This window comes from Manis pentadactyla, chromosome 1 (genome assembly GCF_030020395.1).
Source record: "Manis pentadactyla isolate mManPen7 chromosome 1, mManPen7.hap1, whole genome shotgun sequence".
NCBI lineage: Eukaryota > Metazoa > Chordata > Mammalia > Pholidota > Manidae > Manis > Manis pentadactyla.
This window is the reverse complement of record NC_080019.1, coordinates 217,380,328-217,408,113: the sequence shown is the minus strand read 5'-3', so window position 1 is coordinate 217,408,113 and position 27,786 is coordinate 217,380,328. Positions and strand designations below refer to the sequence as shown.

Sequence of the window (27,786 nt, the reverse complement as noted above, 5' to 3'; positions counted from 1 at the left end):
GATAACTCCACACTCACAGGACAAATGGACTGAAGTAACCACAGGCATTTCAGAACACCAACTGCAGGATAAACCCAGACTCCCATCACAGCCCAAAACTCTCATAACCTGCCTCTGTGCTCTTCAGCTTCACCTCTGACCTCCCTCTTCTGGCTCAAACATGCACCAGACTGCCTGCAGTTCTGCAACTCTCAGTCTCTGCATCTAGAGGACCTTCTCATCATTCGGGGCTCTGTGCAAATGCCACCTCCTCAAGGGCCTTCTCTGGGCATTGCAGGCAAAGCACTACCTCCAGTCTCTCCCTTCACCCACCCTTCACCTTCACCGTCACTATCTGAAATTACCTTGTTTATTTGTGGTTTACATGATTACTATCTATCTCCTCTATATATTCCACGAGAATATTCCATGAGGGCAGGGGTCTGGTCTATCTTCTTCTGCATGGGATCCCCAGCACTGTGCCTGGCATTCGGTATTAAATCATTCATTCAGCAAGTAGTGTGTGAGGCCTGCTCTGGGCTAGATGCTGTTCTAGAGGCTAGAGATGCAGAAATAAACTCACAGACAAGGTCCCTGCTCCCACGGGAATACGTGTTCAACAGGAAGATACAGCAATCCTTCCTCTTCCCCTCCCCTGCCCCCAGACCCAGGGCCTTGACGTTCAGCTGTGCAACACCCCCCCCGCAGAACGCTAACGCACACAGTAGCACAAGCCCGGCCTGCCTCATCCTGTGCAGCCGCGCACAATGGCCCTGTTCACACTGCAGCCTCAAGAGGAACCGGAGCAAGCTGGCATGGGGTGGAGAAACCTGTCCACGGCATCACTCGACCAAAGGGAAGGGAATAAAAGAGGGTAAGAAATGTTCATGACAGAAGGACAAAAGGGAGTCCTTTTCTAAAGTGTTGCTATGGCCACTGTTACTGGAGCCATTTAAAGATGGGCACTGCCAAGAAAAGGTCATGTAGGACTTAAATCAGGCTTAGGTTAAGTTTCGGCACAGGCTATCCAGACAGAAAATGAACTGCGTGCACATCTGGCCAGGACGTCTCCCAGAAACAACGGTTTCAGGTCCCTGGTGCAGCTGAGGGAGGGCAGGGCCAGCAAGCCAGCATCCTGTGGCTCTTGGCAGTAGTGGTCCCAGGAGCTGGCTGGGCCGGTGCCCAGAGACTCCAGGATTGTTGTTCCTGGCAGCCGCTGAGGCCAGAAGCTTGTTGTGAAGCCCTGACTTTGAGCAGCCAGGGCAGTTTTCCAAAGGCGCCCTGGTGGCTGGCAGCAACGGCAGAAAGGAAAGAATGACGTGTGTGTGTATGTGTATGGGGGGAGGGCGGGGCAGGGATGTTGAAAGAGAATTTGTTTCAGCAAAAATACTTTTATTTTCTTCTCATTATCAGTATAAAATACAAAAGTTCACAAGAAAATCCTATGTAAATGGTTGGAGGGGGATATAAATATGAAAGAGTATGCCTCCCCCCATAAAGGGTTGAATTATTCAATTAAGAGAAGGTACTGGGTATTGGAATTATGGATGATGTTTTACTTTTTGTGTTATGTTTTTATAATGAATATATATTGCTCTTATCATCACAGAAAATAAAGCTATTTTTCAATTAAGGGGGAAAAAGGAGACTATAAAAATGCTAGTAAAATGTGAATAGTTAACAAAATTTTATGGATCTTTTCTCATCCATTGGCAGAACTTAGAGAACCTCTAAAGCTGTGAGAAAACATTATCTGAGGAAAATGGTAACGTTTCTTAAGTACATCATTTTACAATAGAAGAGATGTTCTCAAAGCTCTTCTTTATACAATAGTCACTTCTATTTCTTTTAGCAGCTTTACTAGCAGAAAGAGGGTCATGTTAATCTTACGGGATCACTGTCTTTAACTACAATGGTATGAATGTCACAGAGCAGTTAGAAATGCAAATGAACTCTACAAGTAATATACCAATTATATAAGATTTTTGTGGCACTCTCTCATAAAACATTTACCTTAATGCCCCAAAGAGGGTGTCCTCTAATTCCCTGCATCTTGGTTCACATAGAATTTTTCAAAGTTCTACTATTTCCTAATTATCATGAAGGAATTTAATTCAAATTTAATTCACATAAGAAAACATCATAGTCTTTAAAAGACTACATTTGTCTATTGCTTTGTCCGCTGGTAAAATGGGCACACAGAACAGCAACGATGCCAAGATGGAATAGTAATATACACACACACACGTGCCCAACATGGTGCCTGGGACACGGACATACTCAATAGCTGTGAGCAGTCACTGTGCAGACAATGGAGGTCCACACCTGTTACCCAAATCCCCTGGAGAGGGGTGGACTTCAGGATTCAGACTCTTAGAAGAGTTTAGAAGAGTAATGTGGTATACATATACACCATATTTGATTTAACCCCCTCTCAGAAGTCTGGGGCAGCACCCTGTATGCAAATACATTACTATTACTATTTCTACAACAAAATTTGTGTACACACTAAGTAGGATTAAAAACATATATATATATATTAAAAGACATCAGTTCAGATCAGGTTATGCCACCAAACTAAACACAAAAACACTTTTAGTTTCGGCAGTTTTTGTCATCTCAGTATTGCACACATGGTATTATAAACCCAACCAACCAATTTTACTATTTACAATGATCTCTTCAAGTTCTCTCACGTGCACAGCTTTTTTTCCCCTACATTGAGGAAAACATACATTCAAAATTGTTTAGAATAGCAATGCTCATTCAATTAAAATTTGAGGAACAATGTAATGATTTTAGATAATTAAACTAAATGCTTAGGAATAATAACCATTAAATTAGTGATCTGTTTCTGAGAGGGGAAAGAGAGGAATACCTTCAGGAAGGGATATGCAGGGCCCCAATCTGCTAGTAATGTTTTATTTCTTAAGCTGGGTGACAGGTATCTTGGGATTTGGTGCATTAGTTAAGACATTCAAAGAGATATAAGGAAATTTATACTAACTTTTTTCTTAAATCAACCTAAATTACTTATTAGTGAAAACCTTCAATAGATACAAGAACTTCAAACCTGACTGGAACTTGGCCTAGCTCCCATTAGGGCATTCCTGCATCTTCTCAGAAACCTGGCAGAAATCCTCTGAAAGCATCTTCCCTCAACAGCAGCAGCAATTAAGAAACCAAATTCCCTGACCTCAGAAAGCACTTCCAATTCAAATGTACAATTTGTATATATACTACCCTGCATGACCTTTACTATCACTCATTTATAACTCTAGATAAGCAAGCTCAAAACAGACTGACAGCAAACTAGCTCTCCGCCAAACAACTGAGGCCCATTTGCTATAGTTTTTGTCATAGACAAAACAGTCTCTATTCTGACTACAGTGGAGCTGACTGGAGAAATGTGATTAGAGACAGAGAATACAGAGATATCACAATTCAGCAGAAAAGCATATAAGATTCTTGAAGGAAGTATCTCATCAGCGTTATTTGCTCCTAAGTAAATCCCAACTTTTTTTCTTTTTAAGGAGTCTTGAGAGTATTCTTTATTTTTCAAGAACAGAGGTCCTTTTAGCACCTGATTTTTTTTTTGTAAAGAGTTTTCACAATGTAGCATCTCCTTATGTTTTCTGATTGGTCTTACAAAGTAGGTGAACAAATTTATCCCTTTTTTACATGAAAATAAAATGAAACTTCTTTGTGGTCAACTGGCATGGTGTCCCAAATCTAAACAGAGGTAGAAGTGGCACTAATATATAAGCCCTTTCCTTTTCTTTAGTAGATTAAATTGTGTCTTACTATAATAAACCACATTCAACAAGTTTAACATCCTCTACCCAGACAGGAATGAAACATAAAATGCAACACTGTCCTTGGCTGTTTCTTTCATTTAAAAAAACTAAGGCCCCAAGTTAGTTGTTCACATACATTTTCATCACGTAACATTCTAAGGATGTGTTTTCTATAAAACAACATAAACACAAAATAATCCAAAATCTCTCCTTTCCATTTCATTCATTTCAATCACCCTAGCCTAAAATGAACTGGAATTTCCTATATTTCTGAAGGAGAAAAAGTGATGTCATTCCTTGTCAGCCTAAGTGACAAGTGGTCCCGCTTTCACAAAAGATTACACTCAACCCCTTCAGGAGTAAACAGACAAAAGTAGGCCAAGAACTAAACAATTTGATCAAAGACACAAACTATTCTCACTGGAACCTTCTGTCTCATTTATATATGAAACAGAAGAGACACCATGCCAGAAGTACATGATTTTCATTTTTCAGGAGTATAACACAAAAAGCTTTCCTAAAGCCTTCCAAAAAAAGTAAAGGACGTCTCACACCTGCCGGCGCAACAAGGATGGGTAGAACAGCCGAGGCGATGGGAGGGAGCAAATACCTATGCAAGGAGCTGCACTGTGCGCGCTGAAGAGCTCACCTCCTCTGTCTTCATAAAAATGCCCAAGTATGAGCACAAGAGAAATTAAATTATCCAAACGGAGAAACCCTATATGCCGAGGTCTTTTAGAAGGACAACATACCTGTAACCTCTGAAACACGCCTGATCGCAAGTTTCCAAACCCATAGCGGCACTGTGGATGCAAAGCACCTTCTGACACTTCTTCATAGGGGGACTGTTCAATTTCCCAATCAAATTCCTCATTGTCATCTTCCACTCCTTCCTCAGAAACCTCAGAAGCACCTAAATGTGTTAAATGTTAACTTGTTAAAGTATTGGGTTTCCTAGGTACAGGTTGGGGCAGAAAGAGATAGGAAAAAAACAGCTGGCCATGTGCACAAAAAGACATGTCTGAGAATAGAGAACCCCACTCTTCTGAACAGCCAGAAAATGGGACCAACCCAAAAGTACATCAGTCAATAGTAGGGTGTATAACAAAGAAATGCAATGAAAGCAAAAGGACCTCAGCTATTTATGGATAAACCTTACAAAAATATTGTGAGAAAAGCTAGACAAAAAGAACACATAGTGTATAAATTATATATACAATTCAAAACAGGCAAACTGAGGGGAGTGGTGACCCTGGAGAGGAAAGAGGGAGAAGTGACCATTAGGAGACACAGGGTAGGATTCCAGGGTGTTGTAAATGTTCCATTTCTTGACCTAGGTTGTGTTCATTTTATGAACTTCACTGAACTGTATACTTCCGATCTTTGCTCAAGAGGCCAATATTTTGGCAAAGACAAGAGACATTGTTTCAATCGGTCCAAAAATATGACCAACCTACTGGTTCAATGGAGTTCTTTATGTCTTTAAATTATAAGACACCAAAATGGGCTATTTGCAACGTTTGCACATGACCACCTTATCTTGTCACCTGAAGTATGTTCTCTAGTTTGCTGTTTGCTATATCCCTTCTCCCCTAGAAGGAGATAGCATTCCAAATACTCTGTTTACCTTTATTTCCTCCCAACTGTAATAAACATACCTATTTCCTCCACAAGCGGTTTTGCAGTCCTGGATTTTCTGGGTGCCAGAAGAGCCGTTAACATGTTCAGCCCCTCAAAATGCTGGCCAGGTATTTCTTTGGGCAGTCGGATGGTAAAAGTTCCTTCAAGATTAATTTGTTTTATGCTTAGTTAGATTTAAAAATTCAAAGGCTTCACAACTATATCTAAGAAATAGACATAAAAATAAGACACAATTCTATTTTATAGGGCCTAAAATTATGCCATTATATACTTAATGAATAAAATGGCTTAGTGTTTCTTAGAACCACTGATTCAGCTGTCACCTCTAAGAAATTAATCTGTTAAAACTGCAGAAGGCTGTAGTATAACAGTGTCACCTTAACTTCTTGATAATTTTTAAAGTCCAAGTCAAAAATCTCTAAATCTCAATGGCCTAAGAAGGTAATAGCTTACAACTAGCCAGTAGCTACTTGTAAGATTTATTTCTGAACTAAGGAGGAAAAAAATCAGGATATCTAATCCAATGAAGAGTAGCAGCACTTTCCAAAAATATGCAAAATCTTAAATAAGCAATTACAGATTAATAAAGTTCTCTGATATCTCAAGAGATACATCCCCGAAGCCTAAGGCAGCCTCAAGTACCATCTCTGTACTTCTTCTCTTCCCTTGACTAGGTTTATCAACTTCATCTAGGCTTCTCTATGAACTTACTACTCTACTAACTACTCTTTATCTTTTAAAACATCTTATCAGTGTACTTAATGATATTCTAAAATACCAAATGCAACTAAATCTGAATAGTTTCACGTACACAACCTTCCTAAGCCCGTGTACTTTCAAATTTTAGTAACTGTTTCAATATGCAACTTACCTGTTATTAAAAGCAGACTTTACTAGGTAGACAGGCGGTTTCTTTACACTTCATTACCACAGTAATCATACTGTATTACAGGTAGAATTTTGCCATTTAACTCATTCACCCCATTTTCCCTCCCTTACCCTAGTTCACTGAGATCAATAAATATTCACTGAATAAATTACATCAAGAGTAAGCAAGGTATTCTTATGCCAGATCAGTGACAAAGGAAAATCCAGTGACTTACATAAAAGGAAAGTAAATGGTTTCAAGGCTGGCTGAAATGAAGGGCTTATCAATCATGAGAAAATTCAATCAGCCTTTAAATGCCATCTATGGACACTTTTCTCTCTCACCTACATGTTATTAAATTTTAAGTTGTAAAACTGTACAAGAAAAATTTGATTCATAGCTTACAAAAATCATTCACACCTTTTCTAATCAATCAGCTCGCACAATCTCACTTTCACTTTTTGAACACTTACTAAGTGTTGGGGAAGTAGAAAATAAATATCTAGAAAGCAGAACCAGAGTATTTAACTAATTTAACTTTACAGAACATTTAAAGGACTGAGGAGATTTTAACTGTTCAGAAATCCATGAATAACAGACACTGGACACTAAAAACAATAAAGAATGATAGGGACAGATCGCACTTGTAATACATCTGAAGATTCCCATAGTATCTTCAAAGATTAGCATGCAGTTACTCTAACATGAAGAATCCAAAATAAAAACTAACACAGATTCCAAAGACAATACCTTTATCTGCATCATAGGCTCCTTGCTCACTTCCATTTTCTACAATTCTTCCTGGAAGGATTAATCTGCAGATTTAATATAAGGTCTCATGAAGTCCTTAAATTACAAAGTATTGTTAAATGACCATCAGTGATAGCATACATTGACCACTGGAACCTACCACCATTTCCAAAGGGAATTCCTCAGCATCTCTTTAACATTTTACAAACTAAATAACTTTTATTTAGTTTTTTAGAAAGTTTTTATTTAGTATTCAGAAAGAAGTGACTCTTCTTTCTGTTTGAATACTCCCCTCCCCATCACCAATAAAGTAAATATTTAAAAAGAAAAGCCACCGTAAATATTAGTTCACCGTAAATATTAGATCACCACTGTTACGGTGCTTTCCCCTTCCTAATGAATAGGAGAGTTATTTACATACCTGGTGCCTGATACAGCAGGGGCTTGATGAAAGTATACTAACCAATTTCAAAAAACGGGAAACAGTAAAGAAACAACAAAACCAATTGTTTATACTGGGAAAATAACTACTTTAAAGAAAGGCAGAAAGTAAAAGTGTTTTTCTCAAATCTCGTTATTACTATATGGGGATTTCCCCTTTCATACTAAAGGAAATGAAGGGATTTCCCGGTTTCCAGTTTAACCCTGGTTCAGTTGCTCTTCCACTGAGGCCCCCCAAAATGTTACTAAAACAGAAATTTGATTGTCACTTTTCTATTGAAAAAGCTTCTGTGGCTGCCTGACACTGTCTAGATAATTTAAACTCGTCAGCACCACACGGCAGGCCAGCTCCATTCCATTCCAAACTTAAAATCTGAATCGCTTTTCCTCCCATTCCCACTCCCTTGGCCTCCTATTCTAACATAATTATAATAATTTTTAAAAACTTGACAGACTTCAAAAACCCAATGATTCACAACCTAGTTAACTCTGATGTTTCCTGGAGCTACACTGCATTTTTCAAACCAAAATCCCTTCTAAACCCAGCATAAGGATAAGGAGTCAGTTTATGGATAAATTAGTTTGTCATAATGACTACGAACACTACCTTCACTATCAGCATCTGAATTGAATACCAGCTCTGCCATTTACCAGCTCTATAACTTTCTTCATACAAATCAATTAACCTCAAGGCTCCTATTTCTCATCTGTAAAAAGGGAAAATAACAGAATCTATTCCAGGGTTACCTGAAAAGGATATGATAATACAAAGAGCTTAGTGGCTGGTACAGTAGGTAAGCATTCAGAAGATGTACACTATTATTTTCAACTCTCTTCTCCTAAACTCTTTCTAAGTATAAATTATTACTGCATAATAGTGAAACCGTATTTGTACACAGATCTGCCTGCCCTGCTAGATTCTCATTCCTCAAAGAGAGGGACAAGGTTTTATTCATCTTTGGTACACTATAGCAAACTGTATTGTAAAAGATGACCCATACTACATCACTCATCCCAACAATGGAGTCAATGTCCCCTCCCCATTAAATGTAGTGGGCCTCTGAAACTGTCTTACCCAGTACATAAAGCAGAGAGGTTACTGGATTTTTGAGGTGAGGTCATAAAAGACGGTATGGATTCTGCCTTGCTCTCCAGAATACTTGCTCTTGAACCTTTAGCTACCATGTTAGTGGTTCAATTCCCCAAAGGAATCACAAATGAGACCATGTGAAGAGGCCACAAAAGGAGGACCAGTGACTCCAGGAAAAGAGGTGCGCTCCCTGGGACATCCCACCAGTCCCCTGCTGCCAGGTCCCTTGCCATTCCAGGCACAACCACCACGTGACTGTAACTGAACTAAAGACCTGAAGCTAGAACAGCCCAGACAACCCCTTACCAAATTCCTGACACACCAAACCAGGGCAGGGAGTTAAATGACTGTTGTTTTACACCATTAAGTTTAAATGGTTATGTGGCAACAGATAACTGGAATAGCAGGCTCTTAATTAATAATAATATCAACTACTTATTGACTACATGATTACTAGGCATGGTAATAAGGACTATGCATGTATTAGGTCAATCTTGACATTAACTCTTTAAGAGCACTCCATTAGTTCCATTTTACAGATTAGGAAACTGAGGCTATGAATAACTTGCCAAAGTCACAGAACTGTAAGTGTGCTGAGGCCTAGGTTGCCCCACTCCCAAGCCTCTGCTATCCAAGGAATGGGTGAATATGTGTGAAAAGTACCCTTTAAATTGTTTCACACATAACCTTTTATTCTGTCTTTATTAAAATCCTTAAGCAATTAGTTTTTATTTTTACATTTTTATTTTATTGTATCTATTTTACAATCATGTCTCATTTATGATCTTTCTGCCAAGCCTATGATCCTTTGTCTGTAACATGGGTAAATAACAGAGCCTACTTTGTAAGACTGTCCTAAAATCAGATGAGACAATCCACATAAAGCACTAACCTGGAGAAAAACTTAATAAATTTTTACTACCACCATCATCATCACCTTCCCATCTCTTTCATGTCTTATCTTTAAAAAAAGCCTTCGGAAAGGCTTTCCCTGGCCACTTCATATGAACAGACCTCCCTTTTATTCTCTATCAGTACACCTTATTTCCCTTCACAGTACTTACCACGATTTGCAGTCCTATGTTTACTTCTTTATTGTTCTTCCCTCCCCACTAGGACATAAACCACAGGAGGCGCCGCTGCATCCCCAATACTGAAAACAGAACCTGGCCTATACCATGAGTTCGATAAGTAAATCAAAGGTACAAATGAATAGAAAAAAAGAAAATGCAGCATATACAAGCAGATGGGTTAAATTAGGGTCTAATAGAAATCTGAGCAAAACTGCTGCATGTCCAGGGAAGGAACCAGCTTGACTCAAGGAGAAGGTTCACGTTAGGAAAGTATTTGGACAGAATAGGTGGGCCGGAGCTTCACAGAAGGAGAAACGTTAGGAGAATGGATTTTATCCAGCAGGAAAGGGGAGGACAAAGGGCTGACAATGTTTTAGCAAGAACAATCTGGCAGCGTCCTCTGTAAAATGGGTCTAATGATAACGACTATCTCCAAGGTTAAATGAGACAATACACAAAAAGCACCTAATGCATTGCTTACCACTGCAAGGAAGCTGAGCAGTGCTAGCGGTTATTTCTGTTCATAAGGTTCTGCAAGGAGAAAATGCAAGCTGACAAGTGCTAACGCGCCCTGAGACCTGAGGGACGAATCACAATTAAATGGCAAAATCAGAGAAGTTGCAGACGAGGAGGAGAAGGCAAACGAGACCAATTTGCTGTCAAGGGAGACAAAGAAGAAAAGTTCAGAAAGCAGGGAGCTGTTAGACCAAAAAGTCGAAAACAGAACGTGGACTGAGAGAAGTCAAAGGGACCCGTCTGGGCGCAGGGGCGCTAACGCGGAGCGAAAAGAAAGCAGAGAAAGGAAAGGACGAGAACTAGGGCTACAGAACAAACTGCAAACACGGTGCCAAACGCCACGCTTTTAAGTAGCCCCAAATTTCCTTAACGTGGGGCTTAAGAAGAGAATGAGCTTCTGCTGCTTGTAGAACGCACGCCTGGAAGACGTCGCTTCTCAGCACCGAAAGCAGCTAGGGAATCTGGAGAAAGGCAAATCGTTAAATTGAGAAACGCTCCTTCGCTCTTTCCTTCTCCCTCGAGAAGCAGTTATCTAATGAGCGAGGGAATGTGTGAACCAATGAATCAACTAGTCCATCCCCATATTACGCTCTTTCCAGGGCCAGACACCGGGAACTCGCCTGAGGAAGTACGGCTTGGCGAAGAACTTGAAGTCGACCCCCTCGAAGTAGACATCGAACTCGGAGACTCGGGCGTAGGGCACGCGAATGGCGATGGTCAGGAAGTCGGGGTCCTGGCTCAGGTCGAACGCTGGAGTCAGCATCCCCGCGCCAGACTCAGATACCGGAGCCGATCCCTCTCACAGCCGCTGCCTTCCCGCCGCTCAAACTCCGCAATTAAATTCCCACGCGGCTGCACGCCTAATGTTTAGCCAGGGTGCTTCCGGTCCGAAACGGAAGTGCTCGTGCGTGGGACAGGAAGTCCCACCTCACGCCGATCTCCATAGAGACAGGACGCTCTTAGTGAAGAAAGGGCGTGGAAAAGCGGGGTTTTCTCCGCAGGAATTGAACTGAGGGGATAAGTTGAAAGAACCCAGACAAGAATCACCTAAGACCTACCAAGTCTCCTTCGAGGTTCTAAGAGATGGTTTTTACAAGCACTGGCTTTGCTGGTGAACAGACCTGCGTTTGAACCCCTTCTCGGCCACTTCCCAGCTGTAAGACCTTAGGAAAGTTACAAAACCTCTCTATGCCTCAGGTATCTTTTCTGTACAATGAGGATAATACTAGAACCTAGCCCCACAAAGATGTTGTGAAGATAACATGAAACTATGCACGTGCAGCTCTAACCATGTACCTGGTAAATTGCCAACGCTCGATGTGTTGAAGCAGCCACCGCAGTAGCGACAGCCACCTCCTTACCACTGTGGTTTTCCTTAGTGCTCACCTGCCTCGTCAACAATTCCCCTTTCTCCGTCTCCGTCTTTCTCGGCTGACTTCTCTTCGCCTCTCTCTACCCCTCCTTTCCCCCCTCCCCCTACTGCTTCCCCTCTTTTACTGCCACTTACGCTCCCCTTCCTAATTCCTTGAGTTTCCTCATTTACAGAGCGTCCATCTCACTAATCTGTTACTCTGCTTTGTGAACTCCGAAGAACACGACTCAGAGAGGTTAAGTAATATATATTATAGCCGTTCATTCTGTGATTACCAGAACGCAAACTGTCTCTTAAGCCCCGGTAGTGCCTGCATTAGTGAATTGCCGTCCCTCTAACAAATTGTACTTTCCCCCTTTCCCTTTTCTCATTTTTCTCCATACACTTATTGGAGGTCCTCTTTTCTGTCTCTTTTTGCCTTCTCTTCCTTGTATTTCCCTGTGCCCTTCATACTGTCCCAATGCCTGTCCCACTAGTCTCATTCTTTCCCTACATATGCCCTTGGCCTTCCCTCTCATTTTATTTCCTGTTATTCTACTAGTAGTTTGAAAAGTCCAGGAAATAGTACTTATTTCCTGGTTTTAAATGTTAATGGCAATGGGGTGAAAGTCATCTCCTAGGATGGTGGACCATATAAACCTCAAAAGCCTTTTCAACCTCCAATTGTTTATGAATCTTGAAAATTAATTAGGACTAGGGAAAAATATTAATAGGGAGCAAATAAAATAAAAATTTCAAAATAAAAACCACTCTGCTTAAGTCTGGGAGTTTTGATAAAGACAAAATAAGACTTTATGTATGAAACAATTTAAAGAGTATTCTTCACACATTCGCCCTTCCTTGGGTAACAGAGGTTTTTTTAACTGAGTCACTTGAATACTGTCTATGTGCCAGCACCCCACTAAATCATTTTTAGAGATCTCATTTTCCTCTCCTGACAGCTCTATGAAATAGGCATTATATATGCCTGTGACTTGCACAGGATCACACAGCCAGTGAATGGTGCAATTGGGATTGAACCCCAATTACATTCAATTGGGCCTTGGCTCTAAAATAATATAGACTTGACACCCTCTAATATTACCACTGACCCAATTTGTTTCATATTCTGACTCCAAGCCTGCCTGCTTTAGACCATACTGAGCCTCACAAATAATTGGCACTCAATATTGAAAATGAATTGATGCAAAGTTGGAATTAGTAAAGCCCTCAAAAAGCCCCTTGAGATAGGCCTTTGGCTGGATCATTCCAAATTAGCTTCTCTAAAAAGAATCATTACATCTATCAGGGGACTTCATTCCTGTAAGACACAAGCATTAATATTTTTAAATTATTAATGCCAGAGAATTAACTGCAACTGAAGCTCTATCTAGGAGGAAACTCTAATTGAAAGCACTTTACAAAGTAAAGTTCTGCATTTTCTAGATACTTTATTCTGAGTTGGGCAACATAGACACTCTCTCACACACACACACACACACACAGGATTAAAACACAGACTATATGGTTCATTGCAGCTGCTAATTATAAGAAATTTATATTGCATCTGCTATATCACAAAATACTGATAGTTGCAACTGTGTAACAGGGTTTTGTTGCTTTTTTTGCAAACAGTAGTTCACTGTATTTTTGTATTTCTAATTAATGATAAAAAACACAAGTTATAAATTCATTCTCTTTTTTAAAAAAACACGTTATTACAGATGAATGTCCCTTGACTGCCATCCAATTTTGGTCCTCACTCTCTTCCCCAGAAGTATTCTCTCTAACTACCCTTGCAGAACTTTTTACATTTCTGTAAATGTTTCTAGGTACCCTGCTACTCTATGTTTGTGGGTGCATGGGTACCACATACTATAAATATAAGTCTGCAACATTATTTTTTTTTCACATTTATCATTTATGTCCGTTTTAGTCCTTGTCATATTACTTTTTCCCACTCCTTATATCATAAAGGAGTTCATTCCCATTACTTTCTAGACCCTGCATTTTTTCTTTCCCTCTTTTTCTTTCTTCCCTCCTGCCTTTTTCCTTTTTTTAAAATTTATGTTTAATAGGCTCTCCCCTACCCCAAGTCCCCCCCACAAACCCCATTACAGTCACTCTCCATCAGCATAGTAAGATGTTGTAGAATCACTACTTGTCTTCTCTGTGTGCAACATTATTTAATTTTTTTACTTCACTACTACTTTTTTTTCAGCAAATCTACAGTGACTCTTAGATCCAGTTGAGCTCATGTCTAGATACAGACATTACTTGAAAATAAATTATTTCAACATTTCATACTAACTCTGGTTTAAAAGAAAAACAAACATGAATGAAACACATTTTGTCATTTTCTTAGTTATTCAAAGGTTATAGTGTTCATTTTTGTTTTTCCATTTCCATAAGGCTTACTTTTGGATAGCCTTTCAGTGTCATAAAAATAGTTTTTCCATGGCCAATTTATTGAGGGCAAGTATATCATACCATATCTGATTACATCAAATTAACCCCTCTTGTAACCGACTTAATTGTAATCCACAAGAATTGAAATTAAGTGTTAAATAAATATCGTCCGTAAATAATTCCAATTTCAGCCTTATGATGAAGTTCTATTGTTAGAAATCTTTTAATGGTGAAATGCTCCTTGTTTCCAGAAGGTGGCATGCATATTGACAATTAAGACAATGTTACCACAAAGAACAGTTTTAACCTATGTGGAAAACAGCTTCCTAAATAAGCACTTTATAACTCTAGACCAATCTCTGAGCCATTTTTTGGAAGTGGTGGGAGCTTACACAGAACTTGCAAGCTACATCTTAATATTTTAGTAAACATGATTTTAGACTCTTATTCTAGTCATAATAGTGTAGAAAACATTTTAAACACAAATGGTATCATACTCTGTATTTTCATTTTTTCACCCAACATAGCATTAGAGTATTTTCATTTGGCTATTTTGTTTGCCAAGAGCATTGTACCATAATTGAACCCATCTTATTTATCAGTGTTAATATTGTAACTCTTCAGAAATGAACAAGGTGATGATTGGTTTTGAAAAAGGAAAACCAGTAGAATCATAAACATAAATCACAGAAATTAGAATAAAAATACAAAAGCTAGAATATAAACTAGAAAACACATTTTGAAGTTTGAAAAAATATCCTTTTATATAACAGTGTAAATACAATAGGACTAAATTGCTTGAATTTTGCAATTCCCAGTTATAAATTGCTTCCAAGAGAGCTTGGATGAATTCATGGATAACTACAGATAAATACTGGATTGTAAAAGAGATTTAAGGCATTGTTCCAACAGGATATAGACAGAGCAGACCCTTAGTCTGACTCTAGTGATATCTGCCATGTTTTGAAACCCCTTTATAGTTAAGCACAATTCTCTTTGATTCTTGCACCAATCCTTCAGCGCATTCAAATTAGAGCTGTTAAAAGAGCACTGGCAATAACTTAGTGCGGCAATGGGTATTTCAGGTAGGATTTAGTCCAATTCCAATTTTATACAACCCAACAAAGCTCTGAAGAAAATCTAAAACAGCTACAGCTGACACAAGTAAGATGTTTGACAACATTTTTTTTGCAGTGTGCAGTTAAGGGCTTAGCAACTTGTATGTCAACATGCTAATCCCATTCCATTAGATAAAATGCAGATCACATAGGAATGCTAACTGAACAGCATTTGGAGCTTCCTTCATTGTTTAACATCATATATCTAAAAGACTCCACAGAAGGTACTGTTCTGATGTCCTCCCTAGATGCCCTTGATGGAACCAGGGAGCCCATCTGTCACGAGCAGCTAGTGTTGTTAATGGCTTGCCACTGACCCTTCTCCAAAGAACTAACTGCCCTAGACCTGGGTCTCTCCACCTCAAGCCTTTGGGACTAGATAATTCTTTGTGTCAAAGACTGTCCTGTGCATTTTAGGATATATTTTTTTTTGTAGATAATTATTTTTTATTGAAGGGTAGTTGACACACAGTATTACATTACATTAGTTTCAGGTGTACAACATAGTGATTCAACATTTATATACATGACAATTCTAGGTACCAGCTATCACCATACCAAGCTGTTACAATATCTTGACTATATTCCTTATGCTATACATTACATCCCGGTTACTTATTTATTTTACCATTGGAAGTGTGTACTTTTTTTTTTCTTTTTTTTTTGTGAGGGCATCTCTCATATTTATTGACCAAATGGTTGTTAACAACAATAAAATTCTGTATAGGGGAGTCAATGCTCAATGCACAATCATTAATCCACCCCAAGCCTAATCTTCGTCAGTGCATTTTAGGATATTTAGCAGCATCCCTGGCCTCTAACTTCACAATGCCAGTACCAGCCCTGCTGTTGTGACCATAGATACTGCCAGACCTTGCCAAATGTCTCCTAGGGGACAAAATTGCCCGCAGTTAAGAATGACTGCTCTGGATGGATGGGAGGCTCCAGGAAGTGATTACTATCACCACCACCCCCAACCCCACAACCATGAGGACTGATATAGGGTACAGAAGGCTCAAAGGGACAGATGACTCTGGTGCAGCTTATGTGTGTTTATGGGATAAGGCCAATGTAGATTCTCCCCAAGCCCTCATCCTTTGTCAGTTCTTCCCCTTCCCCTGTTCTCCTTCACTTACTTCCTTAAAGGTTTCTCCTGAGAATGGCTTCTCAATAAGTCACATTCACCCAAATCCTTATCTCAGGCTCTACTTCTACAGAATAAGTCCAGGGCACCTGACCTATGAGGAAACCCTTAACATTCTTCACACTCCTGCAAACTAGTGGAGAAAAGTATCTATACAGAATAAAGAAGATAACTTTTTATTTTACTTTTTAATTTTCATAATCGACTTACCCTTAACTTAACTAATCTTTTCCTGGTTTCAGAGTGAACATGTTTATTTCTTCACCTTTAAAAATTTTTGGCAGTATTTACTAAAGCTAAACATATATATATACACCCTAACAACTCACAATTCCTCTTTTTAATATATAACAGAAATGGATGGTAACTGTCTATCAAGAGACATGCATAAGAATATTTATAGATACTGGTTTTGCATAGTAGCCAAACTGGATACAATTCAAGTGCCCATGGAGAGTGCAATAGTTAAATTGTGGCGTATTCACTCAATACTGCAACACCCCAATAAGAAAGAATGAACTACTATATACAACGTGCATGAATCACATATACATGTTACGTCCAACAGGTCAGATCCAAAACAGTTCATACTAGGTGTTTCCATTTAAATGAACCTTGAAACTGGCAAAAGTAACCCATGGTCATAGTTGTGAGAATAGTGATGACCTTTGTGGGGATGGTTATTCTGCAAGAGGGCATGAGAAAGCTTGCTGGCTGCTGAACATTTAATCTTTGTCTTGATTTGGGTGGGGATTATGTGGATATACACATATGTAAAAATTCATAGAGCTATATATTTAAGATGAGTGTATTTTACTCTATGTACTATCTCAATAAAAAAGAGATTCTGTGCATTACTAGAAACAATCAGAAGACCTGGATCAGCCCTGGATGCTGAGAATAAAGGCTGCTGTTGTCTCACTGCTGTGTTCCTCACAGGGAATTGCCCTCGACTGCAGGGAAGTGGCTTGTCCAAAGTTACCCCTCTCCAGAAGACTAATGTTGAATACAAAGGCCTGGCTTCCTGCCTCATTCAGGACAACTGAAATCCATCCCATCTCCAGAGCTCTCTATAGAACTGGTGTAGGCCTTGGTTGCAATTTCACGGTGGGTCTCTGTCCAGTACCACTTTCCTCTTCTTAATCACGGGTCACCCAAAAGCACCCCACCCCTCCCCCACCGACAAATCATCTGCACTCACCTGTCATTCATACCCATTTGCAGGAGCACTAATCTAAGATGCCATCTGTGCTACAGGTCTAGCCTTCCAAATAGACTGGGATGTTAGCTTTCCTCTCAATATTGAAATTCCCAACATTAACTCTACGGCATCCCTCTTGATTTTTCTGCAGTGTCATTCATTTCCTGGCATTTCTCACTGAGGGATCATAAAGCCATGATGTTGTCTATATTTTGAAAACACTATTGCCAGAGCTCTCTGCCTTTCTGAATGCCTTTTGATTATAGCTGCCACCCAGAAGGAAACCAATCTTGTGAAGAAAAAACAGAACTATGAGCTCTGAGGAGGAGAAAAATAGGTCCCCTGCAATTCAAGATAGTTTCTGTTGATTATACGTATTGTAAACTCATTACAGGCCTGTCTCTATAAAGTTAAAATAGCATAACTGGATCGTTTTATATTGTTTTCTCAGAGGAGTTTACATTAGTCACTTTTTTCTAAGTAAGAATAAATCTTTACAATGAGATGTTTAAAATCTGGATAGTAATGATGTTATTATCAATTGTACATTATCGAGACATAGCTTGGGATCCTTCTTCTAATTTCCTTTTGCTTTGCTCCATTCTGCAATCTGGTTTGTACACATTCTCGGCTAAGTGTTCATTCATCCCGCAATTTATTTATGCTTCTTTTCCTACATTCGCATTTTCTTTGTTTCATATCAATTTTTTTCCTTCTGGATTTTGTTTATTTATACTTGTTTTTTTCTTGGTCATTTCAATACTTAATAACCTTTTTATTGTGATTTTTAAAAATGAAACTCATAGCCAGTTAGATATATATTCTCTTTAGGTAACATGTGAAGAAACAAGAAAATGTAAACTCTCTTCAGGGCATCGGAAGTCTCCAGCCAATGGGACAGAGCCTAAGTAGACACTGTAAAGCCAGTTGCCTCCATTATCATAGTATATGGAAATTTTTTTCATTCTGGAAAATAATGTTTGGATTCTTCCCTTTTCCTATGGGCAGTACTGCTCCCAAATTACCATAAATTTAATGAACAGTAGTGGCTGGTATTTATTGTTTGCTTTTTGTATGCTGGCCATTTTTCCAAGTGATTTGCACACAATATCACTGTTTCATCCCCAGATTAGCTCTATCTCTATGAGGGAAGAGCTATTATATCACCACCATCATCATTATAGATGAGGAAACTTGGACCTGGAAAAGTCCAAGTTGAGTGACTGCTCAGTTTCCCTGGTTTATGACTGACACAGCCAGGATAAGGATCCCTGAGCTTTCCATGCTTCAGTCCACTGTCTACAAAACACATGTTTCTGTTCTTGATGCTCTGAGAGAAAAAAAGAAGGACAGAGTGAAGATAATAAAAGATTTAAAAAATGCTTCCTGACTTCAAATAGTTTAGACTTTATAAAATAAAACACAGAGGATTAGCAACTGCAATAGCCAGTTTCTAAAGATACCTCATCGGACAATGAGCCACTGCTCCGCTAATCACACTCCTGGGATTCCCTTCCCAGTGAATCTGGGTTGGCCCTGTATAGCCAATAGAATCCAACAGAGGTGACACTGTGTGACTTCTGAAAGCTAGGTCATAAAAGGCCTTGCCACTTCCCCCTTGACTCTCGGAACTCATGCTCCAGGAGAAGCTAGCCATGGCATAAGAAATCCAGCTGCCATGAGACTCCTGTGCTGTGGGGAAGCCCAATCTAGCCATGTGGAGAGTCCATGTGGCCACACTGGCTGCCTCAGCCATCCCAGCTCAGGCACCACTCAGCTGAGTGAAGAAGGCTTACCTTAGACATTTGAGCCCCTGCAGACACCACATGGAAAACAGGGGGTCTTTCTGTTGGCCAGAAACAAGGCTCCAGGCTCCTGGCCCCATATTACCCTCCTCTAGTCCTTTGAGCCTCCCCAACTAAGGGCCCAGTTTTGTCAGAGGAGAGACAAGCCATCGGCACTGTGCCAACCTATTTCCTAAGTCGCACAATTATGAGCATAATAAAATGGTTGTTGTTTTAAGTTGGTAGGTTTTCTGGGAGTTTGCAATGCAGCAGTTGATAAATGGAACCACAGTGAGTCAACAAAGAATAGACAAATGAAGTCAGAGACTACCAGAGAGAGAGAGAACTGCTTGGGTTAGAACAATCAGAAAAATCTCATTTCTGATAAGAAAGTCTGGGTCCCGAGCAAAGACTCCAGGAAGAAAAAGTGCAGATATGTGGGCGGAACCAGGTCATCTTATCTGATGTGAAGACTAGGAGAATGAAGCAATAAGCAGCAGGGTTGGAAAAGAGTCAAGGCCAATTGGTGAGGGTGGTAGATGCCAGGGAAAATAATTCCACAGCTGAACAGGCTGTAAAAATGATCTAGTACAATCCACTTTTCTCTTTTTCCTCTTTACATAGACAGAAACTTAAACTTAGAGAAGTGAAGTGATTTGGGGAGTAAAGGGACATGAAGCTGGTTGGTCACAGAAGTTAATACTCGAGGCCACAGCATATGGCGTCTTTCCTCCAGAACCCACCGTTGATCACGGAAATAGAAACACTGTTCTGTGTCTAAGACCAGGTATGCTTTCTCCGCTGGCATCAAAAAGACCATGTATATCCAATCCTAAGTATTTGGACAGACACTGTAGTGTAGTGTTTAAAGCCAGCCTCTTTAATCATAATTATAAAGTCCCTAATTGTTCTTTCCTCATATCCCTTCACATTAAAAATAAAACAAAACCAAAAAACAAGATGGCAGAGTAGGAAAGCAGGTGGAAATGTCCTCCCAAACACACACAAACATACGCACCAAGGAAGCAAGTACAGCAAATACAACTAACCCTGAAAATGACCTGAAGATGGCCGGACAGACCCCCTTACACCTGGGGAGGAAGAGAAGGCCACACAGAGAAGGGTAAAGCGGCAGAGTGGTGACCACGCAGGACCCAAGCCCTTCCCCTATACCAGCCGGCTGGTGGGAGGAAGAGAAAAAGAATGGGAAGGTGATGGGCACCCAGGAACTGTGCACACCTGGCCCTGGAGATACTTGTGCTCTGGGAACATGAGTCCACATTGCACTGGGTTCTGGTGATTAGCAGGACTGGACACCAGGGACAGGTGGAACACTCTTCGGGGCTGAGACACCAGCCGCCTGTGGAGGACAAGAATGCTCTGCAGGTCCCAGAGGCAGCAGTTTCAAAGATTTGCCAGCAGTGGGAGGGGTACCAGAGGGGCCAGGGTTGGATGGCGCTCTCACCACAGGGGAAAAGACAGGTGGACAACACTTTCCCAGCCCTCCTTCAGCCCAACAGGTTGGGCACTCACGGAAGCCCCAGATGCTCCATCCCCCTCACTAGCAGCTCAGTCACGAGGCACTTCCCTGTCGACCTGCCTGCTCACTTGGCCCAGCAATGTCAAACTTTGCTTCTGGTAGGCAGAGGGAGGCTTTCCCAGCTTTCTCAACCCTGTTTCAGCCCAACTGAGGAAGCCCCTGCAAACGCCAGCTCCGAGCCAGCGCTCCTTCCTCCCGCAGGGCAACCCAGCCTGGTGGTGTATGCCTTGTTGCCACCAGGGGGCACCAGCGCGGCAGCCATGCTCCTATGCACCCTGCCACAGCTGTGCCACATGCCAGTACCCCTCACCCATGTCCCCTGCAGCCTCGCAACCGTTCTCAATTTGCTGTAACCGGCACCTGACCAGAGCCCACGCAATTGCCTCACTCACCCCATTAGCGCAGCAGCTCTGACATTGCTGCAGGGAAGGCAGAGAGGGTGGCCTCACCCACAGCGATACCAGCAGAAGTCACTGCTCTGATTACAAAGAACCAGCTGAGACAAACTGCCAGCTGCACTGGACTGCGATGAACCACTGCTGGCAGACAGACAGGCCACTCCACCCATTGCCCACCAGTAGCAACAGGGGCTCCACTGCAAAGAGAACCAGGCATTACAGACAAAAGAGTTTTGAACTTCTGGGCACCACAGGACACCTTCTTCATAAAGACACTACTTGTTAAACCAGGAAGCTGGCAGATTCTTCTAATACAAAAGAAGAAACACAGAAACTCTGACAAAATGAGGAGGAAGAGGAGTATGTTCCAAACAAAACTACAGGATAAGACACCAGAAAGAAGTCTAAATGAAATGGTGATCACCAATCTTCTTCATAAAGATTTCAAAGTAGCAATCATAAATATGTTCACTGATCTGCTGAAAAGTATTGATGATTTCAGGGAGGACTTCAACACAGAGATACTAGAGCTGAAAAAGAGCCACTCACAGCTGAAGAATATAGTAACTGAAATGATTGCTGCAAGTAGAGGAGACAATCAATGAGAGGAAAATTATAGAATAGGAATTCAATGAAGCTGAGGAACAGTGAGAAAAAAGAATTTCTAGAAATGAAATAATGATAAGAGAGCTCTGTGACCAATCCAAATGAAACAATATTCACATAATAGGAATACCTGAAGGTGAAGAGAGACACAAAGGGATAGAGAGCCTCTGTGAAGAAATAATTGTTGAAAACTTCCCCAATCTGGGTAAGGAAATAGACACTCAGGTCATGGAAGCACAGAGAGCCCCTAACAAAAGGAACCCCAGGAAGACAATACCAAGACATATAATAATTAAAATGATATAGATTAAAGATAAGGAAAGAGTATTGAAAGCAACCAGAGAGAGAAAAAAGATTACTGATAAGGGAAACCCCATCAGGCTATCAGCAGACTTGTCAGCAGAAACTTTGCAGACCAAAAAGGACTAGCATGAAATATTTTATGTATTGAAACAGAAGGACCATCAACCAAGAATCCTCTGCTCAGGAAGATTAGCATTCAAATTTGAAGGGGAGATCAAACATTTCCTTGATGAATGTTGGATCAAGGAATTTATAACCACTAAAGCAGCACTACAGGATATGTTAAAGGGACTGCTGTAGATGGAAATGTTCCTAAGGCTAAAAGTTTCACCAGTGAAAATAAACCCACAGTAAAGGTTGTAAATTAATTAATTACCAAGTAAGTACAAGATTAGATCAAAAGTAGTAAAATCAACTATAAACAAGTCAGTCAAGGGACACACAAAAAGTGCAGATTATGACATTTAATACATAAAGTGTGGAGGAGCAAGAAAAAAAAGTACTTTTAGATTGTGTTTGAAATAAAGCAATCATCAATTTAATATAGACTCTTATATAGTTAGAATGTTATCCTCAAAACTTATGGTAACCACAAACCTAAAGCCTGTAACAGATACACAAAAAGTTAAAAGAGAAATACAATACAACAATGAAGAAAAACATCAAATAACAAGAGAAGAATATAGGAGAGGAATAAAGGAATAGAGAGGAGGTATAAAAGCAACCAGAAAACAATTAATAGAATGGCAATAAGTACATACCTATTAATAATTACCTTAAATGTAAATGGACTGAATGCACCAATCAAAAGACATAGAGTAGCAGATGATAAAGAAACAAGACCCATCTATATGCTGCCTGCAAAAGACTCATTTCAGACCCAAAGATATATACAGATTAAAAGTGAAGGAATGAAAAAAGATATTTCATGAGAATAAGAGGGGGAAAAAAGCAGGAGTAGCAGTACTTACATCAGGCAAAATTGATTTCAAAAGAAAGAAAGTAACAAGAGACAAAAAAGGACATTGCATAATCATAAAAGGGTCAGTCCAACAAGAGGATATAACCATTATAAATATCTATCCACCCAACATAGGAGCAGCTAAATATGTAAAACAAACACTAACATAGTTAAAGGGGAAAATAGATTGCAACACATTCATTTTAGGAGACTTTAACACAACACTTACATCAACAGACAGATCAAGCAGACAGAAAATAAGTAAGGGAACAGAAGCACTGAACAATACATTAGATCAAATGGACTTAACAGACAGCTATAGAACATTGCACCCAGAAGCAGCAGGATACACTTTTTTCTCAAGTGTACATGGAATGCTCTCCAGAATAGATCACATACTAGGACACAAAAAGAGCCACATTAAATTTAAAAAGATTGAAATTATATCAAGCAACTTCTAAGGACCACAGTGGTATGAAATTAGAAATAAATTACACAACAAAATAAAAAAGCCTACAGACATATGGAGGCTAAACAACATGCTTCTAAATAATCAAAGGATCAGTGAACAAAGTAGAGCAGAAATCAAGTAATACTTGGAGGCAAAGGAAAACAAAAATTCAACAGTCCAAAATTTGTGGTATGCCACAAAAGCAGTTCTAAGAGGGAAATACATAGCTGTCCAGGCCTACCTCAAGAAACAAGAACAATCCCAAATAAGCAGTCTAAACTCCAATTAAAGCAACTAGAAAAATAAGAACAAGTGAAACACAGAGTTAGTAGAAGGAGGGACATAATAAAGATCAGAGCAGAAATAAATAAAATAGAGAAGAATAAAATAATAGAAAAAAATCAATTAAACCAAGACCTGGTTCTTTGAGAAAATAAACAGAAATAGATAAACCCCTAGAAAAAAATCAATTAAACCAAGACCTGGTTCTTTGAGAAAATAAACAGAAATAGATAAACCCCTAGCCAGACTTATCAAGAAAAAGAAAATATGTAAACAAACAAAATCAGAAACGAACAAGAAATAGTCACAACAGATACTATGGAAATACTAAAAATTCTTAGAGAATTCTATGAAAAATTATATGCCAATAAATTGGACAACCTAGAATAAATGGATAAATTCCTAGAAAAGTACAACCTTTCAAGACTGACCCAGGAAGAAAAGAAAATCTGGACAGACCAATTATCAGTAATGAAATTGAATTGATAATCAAAAAACTTCCAACAAACAAAAGTCCATAACCAGATGGCCTCACAGCTGAATTCTACCAAATATTTAACAAAGAGCTAATACCCTTTCTTCTTAAAGTATTCCAAAAAGTATAAGAGGAGGGAATACTTCCAAACTCATTCTATGAGGCCAGCATCACTCTAATACCAAAACCAAAGACACTGCAAAAAAAAAAAAATTATAGACCCTGATGAACATAGATGCAAAAATCCTCAACAAAATATTGGCAAACTGAGTTCAAAAATACATAAAAGTTCATCCATCACAACCAAGTGGAATTTAATCCAGGGAAGCAAGGATAGTATAATATTTATAACTCAATCAACATCATACACCTCATTAACAAAAAGGATAAAAACCACATGATCATCTCAATAGATGTTAAAAAAGCATTTGATAAAATTCAACATCCATGCATAATAAAAACTCTCAACAAAATGGGTATAGAGGGTACATACCTCTACATAATTAAGGCCATATATGACAAACCTACAGCTAACATCACTTAATGGTGAAAAGCTGAAAACTTTTCCTCTAGGATCAGGAACAAGACAGGGATGCCCACTCTCACCACTTTTATTCAACATAGTACTGGAAGTTTTAGCCAAGGCAATCAGACAACACAAAGAGACAGAAGGCATCCAAATTGATAAGGAAGAAGTTAAACTGCCACTATTTGCAGATGACATGATATCATACACAGAAAACCCTAAAGACCCCACCAAAAACTATTAGAACCAATAACTGGATTCAGAAGAGTTGTGGAATACAAAATTAATACACAGAAATCTGTTGCATTCCTATATACTAACAAAGAATAGCAGAAAATGAAATCAGAAAAACAATTCCACTTACAATTGCATCAGAAAGAATAAAATACCTAGGATTAAACCTAACCAAGGAGGTGAAAGACCAATACTCTGAAAACTATAAGACACTCATGAAAGAAATTTTTTTAAAAAACACAAATAAATGGAAATCTATCCTATAATCATGGAAAGGAAGAATTAATATTGTCAAAATGGCCATCCTGCTCAAAGCAATTTACAGATTCAATGCAATCCCTACCAAAATACCAACAGCACTTTTCAATGACCTAGAACAAATAGTTCTAAAATTCAAATGGAACCACAAAATACCCCAAACAGCCAAACCCATCTTGCGAAAGATGAACAAAGCTATGGGTATTATACTCCCTGACTTCAAGCTATACTACAAAGCTGTGGTAATTAAAACAGTATGATACTGGCACAAGAACAATGTAGCAGAATAGAAAGCCCAGATAAAAACCCATCCATATATGGTCAATTAATACACAATAAAGGAGCCATGAATATACAATGGGGAAAAGACAGCCTCTTCAATAACTGGTATTGGGAAAACTGAACAACTATATACAAGTGAATGAAATTGGAGAACTGTCTAACTCCATACATAAAAGTAAACTCAAAATAGATCAAAGACCTGAATGTAAGACATGAAACCATAAAACACTTAGAAGAAAACATAGGCAAAAATCTCTTAAATATAAGCATGAGCAATTTTTTCCTGGTCACATCGCCTCGGGCAAGGGAAACAAAATAAAAAATGAACAAGTGGGACTACATCAAACTAAAGGCTTCTGTATAGCACAGGACACTATCAGAAGAACAAAAAGGCATTCTACAGTATGGGAGAGTATATTCATAAATGACATATCTGATAAGGAGTTAACATCCAAAATATATAAAGAATTCAAATACCTCAACACCCAAAAAACAAATAACTCCATTAAAAATGGGCAGAGAATGTAAATAGATATTTCTCCAAAAATGACACACAGATGACCAGCAGACACATGAAAAGATGCCCACGTCACTAATCATCAGGGAAATGTGAATTAAAACCACAGTGAGATATCACCTCTCACCAGTTAGAGTGGCCACTATCCAAAAGATAAGAAATAACACGTGTTGGCAAGGATGTAGAGAAATGGGAACCCTCCTACACTGTCAGTGGGAATGTAAATTGGTACAGCCACTGTGGAAAGCAGAGGTTCCTGAAAAAACTAAAAATAGAAATACTATAAGATCAAATAATTCCACTTCTAGGAATTTACCCAAAGAAAACAAAATCTCTGATCAGAAAAGATATATGCACCCCTATGTTTATCACAACACTATTTACAATAACCAAGACATGGAAGCAACCTAAAGGTCCCTCAGTAGATGAATGGATAAAGAAGATGTGGTAAATATACACAATGGAATATTATTCAGTCACAAATAAAAAGAGATCCTGCCATTTGCAACAACATGGATGGATCTAAAGGGTATTATGCTCAGCGAAATATGCCAGGCAGATAAAGAGAAATACGATATGATTTCACTTATTTGTGGAATATAAAAACAGAGCAAAACAGAATGCAGAAAACAGCAGTAGACTAATAGACACTGAGATGTGACTAGGGGTTACCATGGGGGAGGGGTTGGGGTGGGTGAGGGTAATAAAGGGGCACAAAAATTCTCAATCATAATGTAAGTTGGTCATGGGGATAACAGTACAACATGGAGAATATAAGCAATGATTCTGTAACATCTTTCTATGTTGACAGATAGTAACCACACTAGTGGGGGTGAGGATTTAATAATATGGGTAACTGTTGAATCATTGTGTTGCATATTTGAAACCAATATAAGACTGTATATCATCGATACTTGAGAAAAAACCCTCTAAACCTCTAAACTGTCACCAAATTCTCCATTAAGTTTTTTAACAATTTTATTGAGGTTTAATTTACATTTCATAAAATTTGCTCTATTCTAAGTGCACTCTTCAGTGATGTTAGTATTGAGTTGTGCAATCATCAATATAATCCAGTTTCAGAGTATTTCCTTTGCCCCAATAAAATCTCCCTACCCATTTACAGTTAATCCTTATCCCCACCTAAGCCACAGGCAAGAAATACTTTACTTTCTGTCTCCAGAGGGTTGCCTTTTCTAGACATTTCAGATGAATGAGACTGTACATTCAGTGGTCTTTTGTGTCTGGCTTCTTTCACATCAAATAATGTTTTTGAGGTTTATCCATGCTATAACATACATCAGTAGATCATTCCCTTTTACTGCTAATAGTATTACTTTTACAGATGTATCGTATTTTGTGTATCCTCTTATCAGTTAATGGACTTTATAGGTACTGTCAATAAGGCTATTTCCATTAAGTTTTAAAAGTAGTAAGGATTGCTTAGTATAGAGAAATCACAGAAACTTTGCTGGTTTTGAGGGGATTGCTTATTAAGATAAGCTCAGTGTATCTCAACAGGGCCCCCATGTTGGCATTTGACCCAGGACAATTCTTTGTTGTGTTGGAGTGTCCTGAGCATTGCAGGAGGTTTAGCATATGTCAGTGAGACCTGTCAGTCATTGTGACAACCCAAAACATCCTTCCCACAATTCCAGATGCTTCCTAGCATGACGTTTTCTCACCCTCATTGAGAACCCATGGATGGTGTTGGTTCACCTGCAACACCACAGCCCACACCCTGTGAGCATAGAGATCACATCCTGCTGTTCCCCAGATGCCTGCTTGGTA

At 39.3% G+C, this 27,786-nt stretch overlaps 1 protein-coding gene across 2 annotated transcripts in view; it reads right to left on the bottom strand.

Annotated features, from left to right (window-relative positions):
- The window catches only part of SHQ1 (SHQ1, H/ACA ribonucleoprotein assembly factor), a 98,960-nt gene extending 87,899 nt beyond the window's left edge, over positions 1 to 11,061 (bottom strand). Inside the window, exons 1-4 of one of the 2 annotated variants that reach the window (XM_036878011.2) lie at positions 10,776 to 11,061; positions 7,036 to 7,100; positions 5,435 to 5,557; positions 4,529 to 4,689 (exon numbers count right to left, since the gene is read on the bottom strand). In XM_036878011.2, the coding sequence (XP_036733906.2) occupies positions 4,529 to 4,689; positions 5,435 to 5,557; positions 7,036 to 7,100; positions 10,776 to 10,918 (492 nt within the window). In that variant the 5' untranslated portion in view covers positions 10,919 to 11,061. Of the gene's footprint in view, positions 1 to 4,528; positions 4,690 to 5,434; positions 5,621 to 7,035; positions 7,104 to 10,775 lie in introns of those variants that run through there. The other variant, XM_036878012.2, reaches the window with a different exon arrangement.
- Positions 11,062 to 27,786: the final 16,725 nt, after the last annotated feature.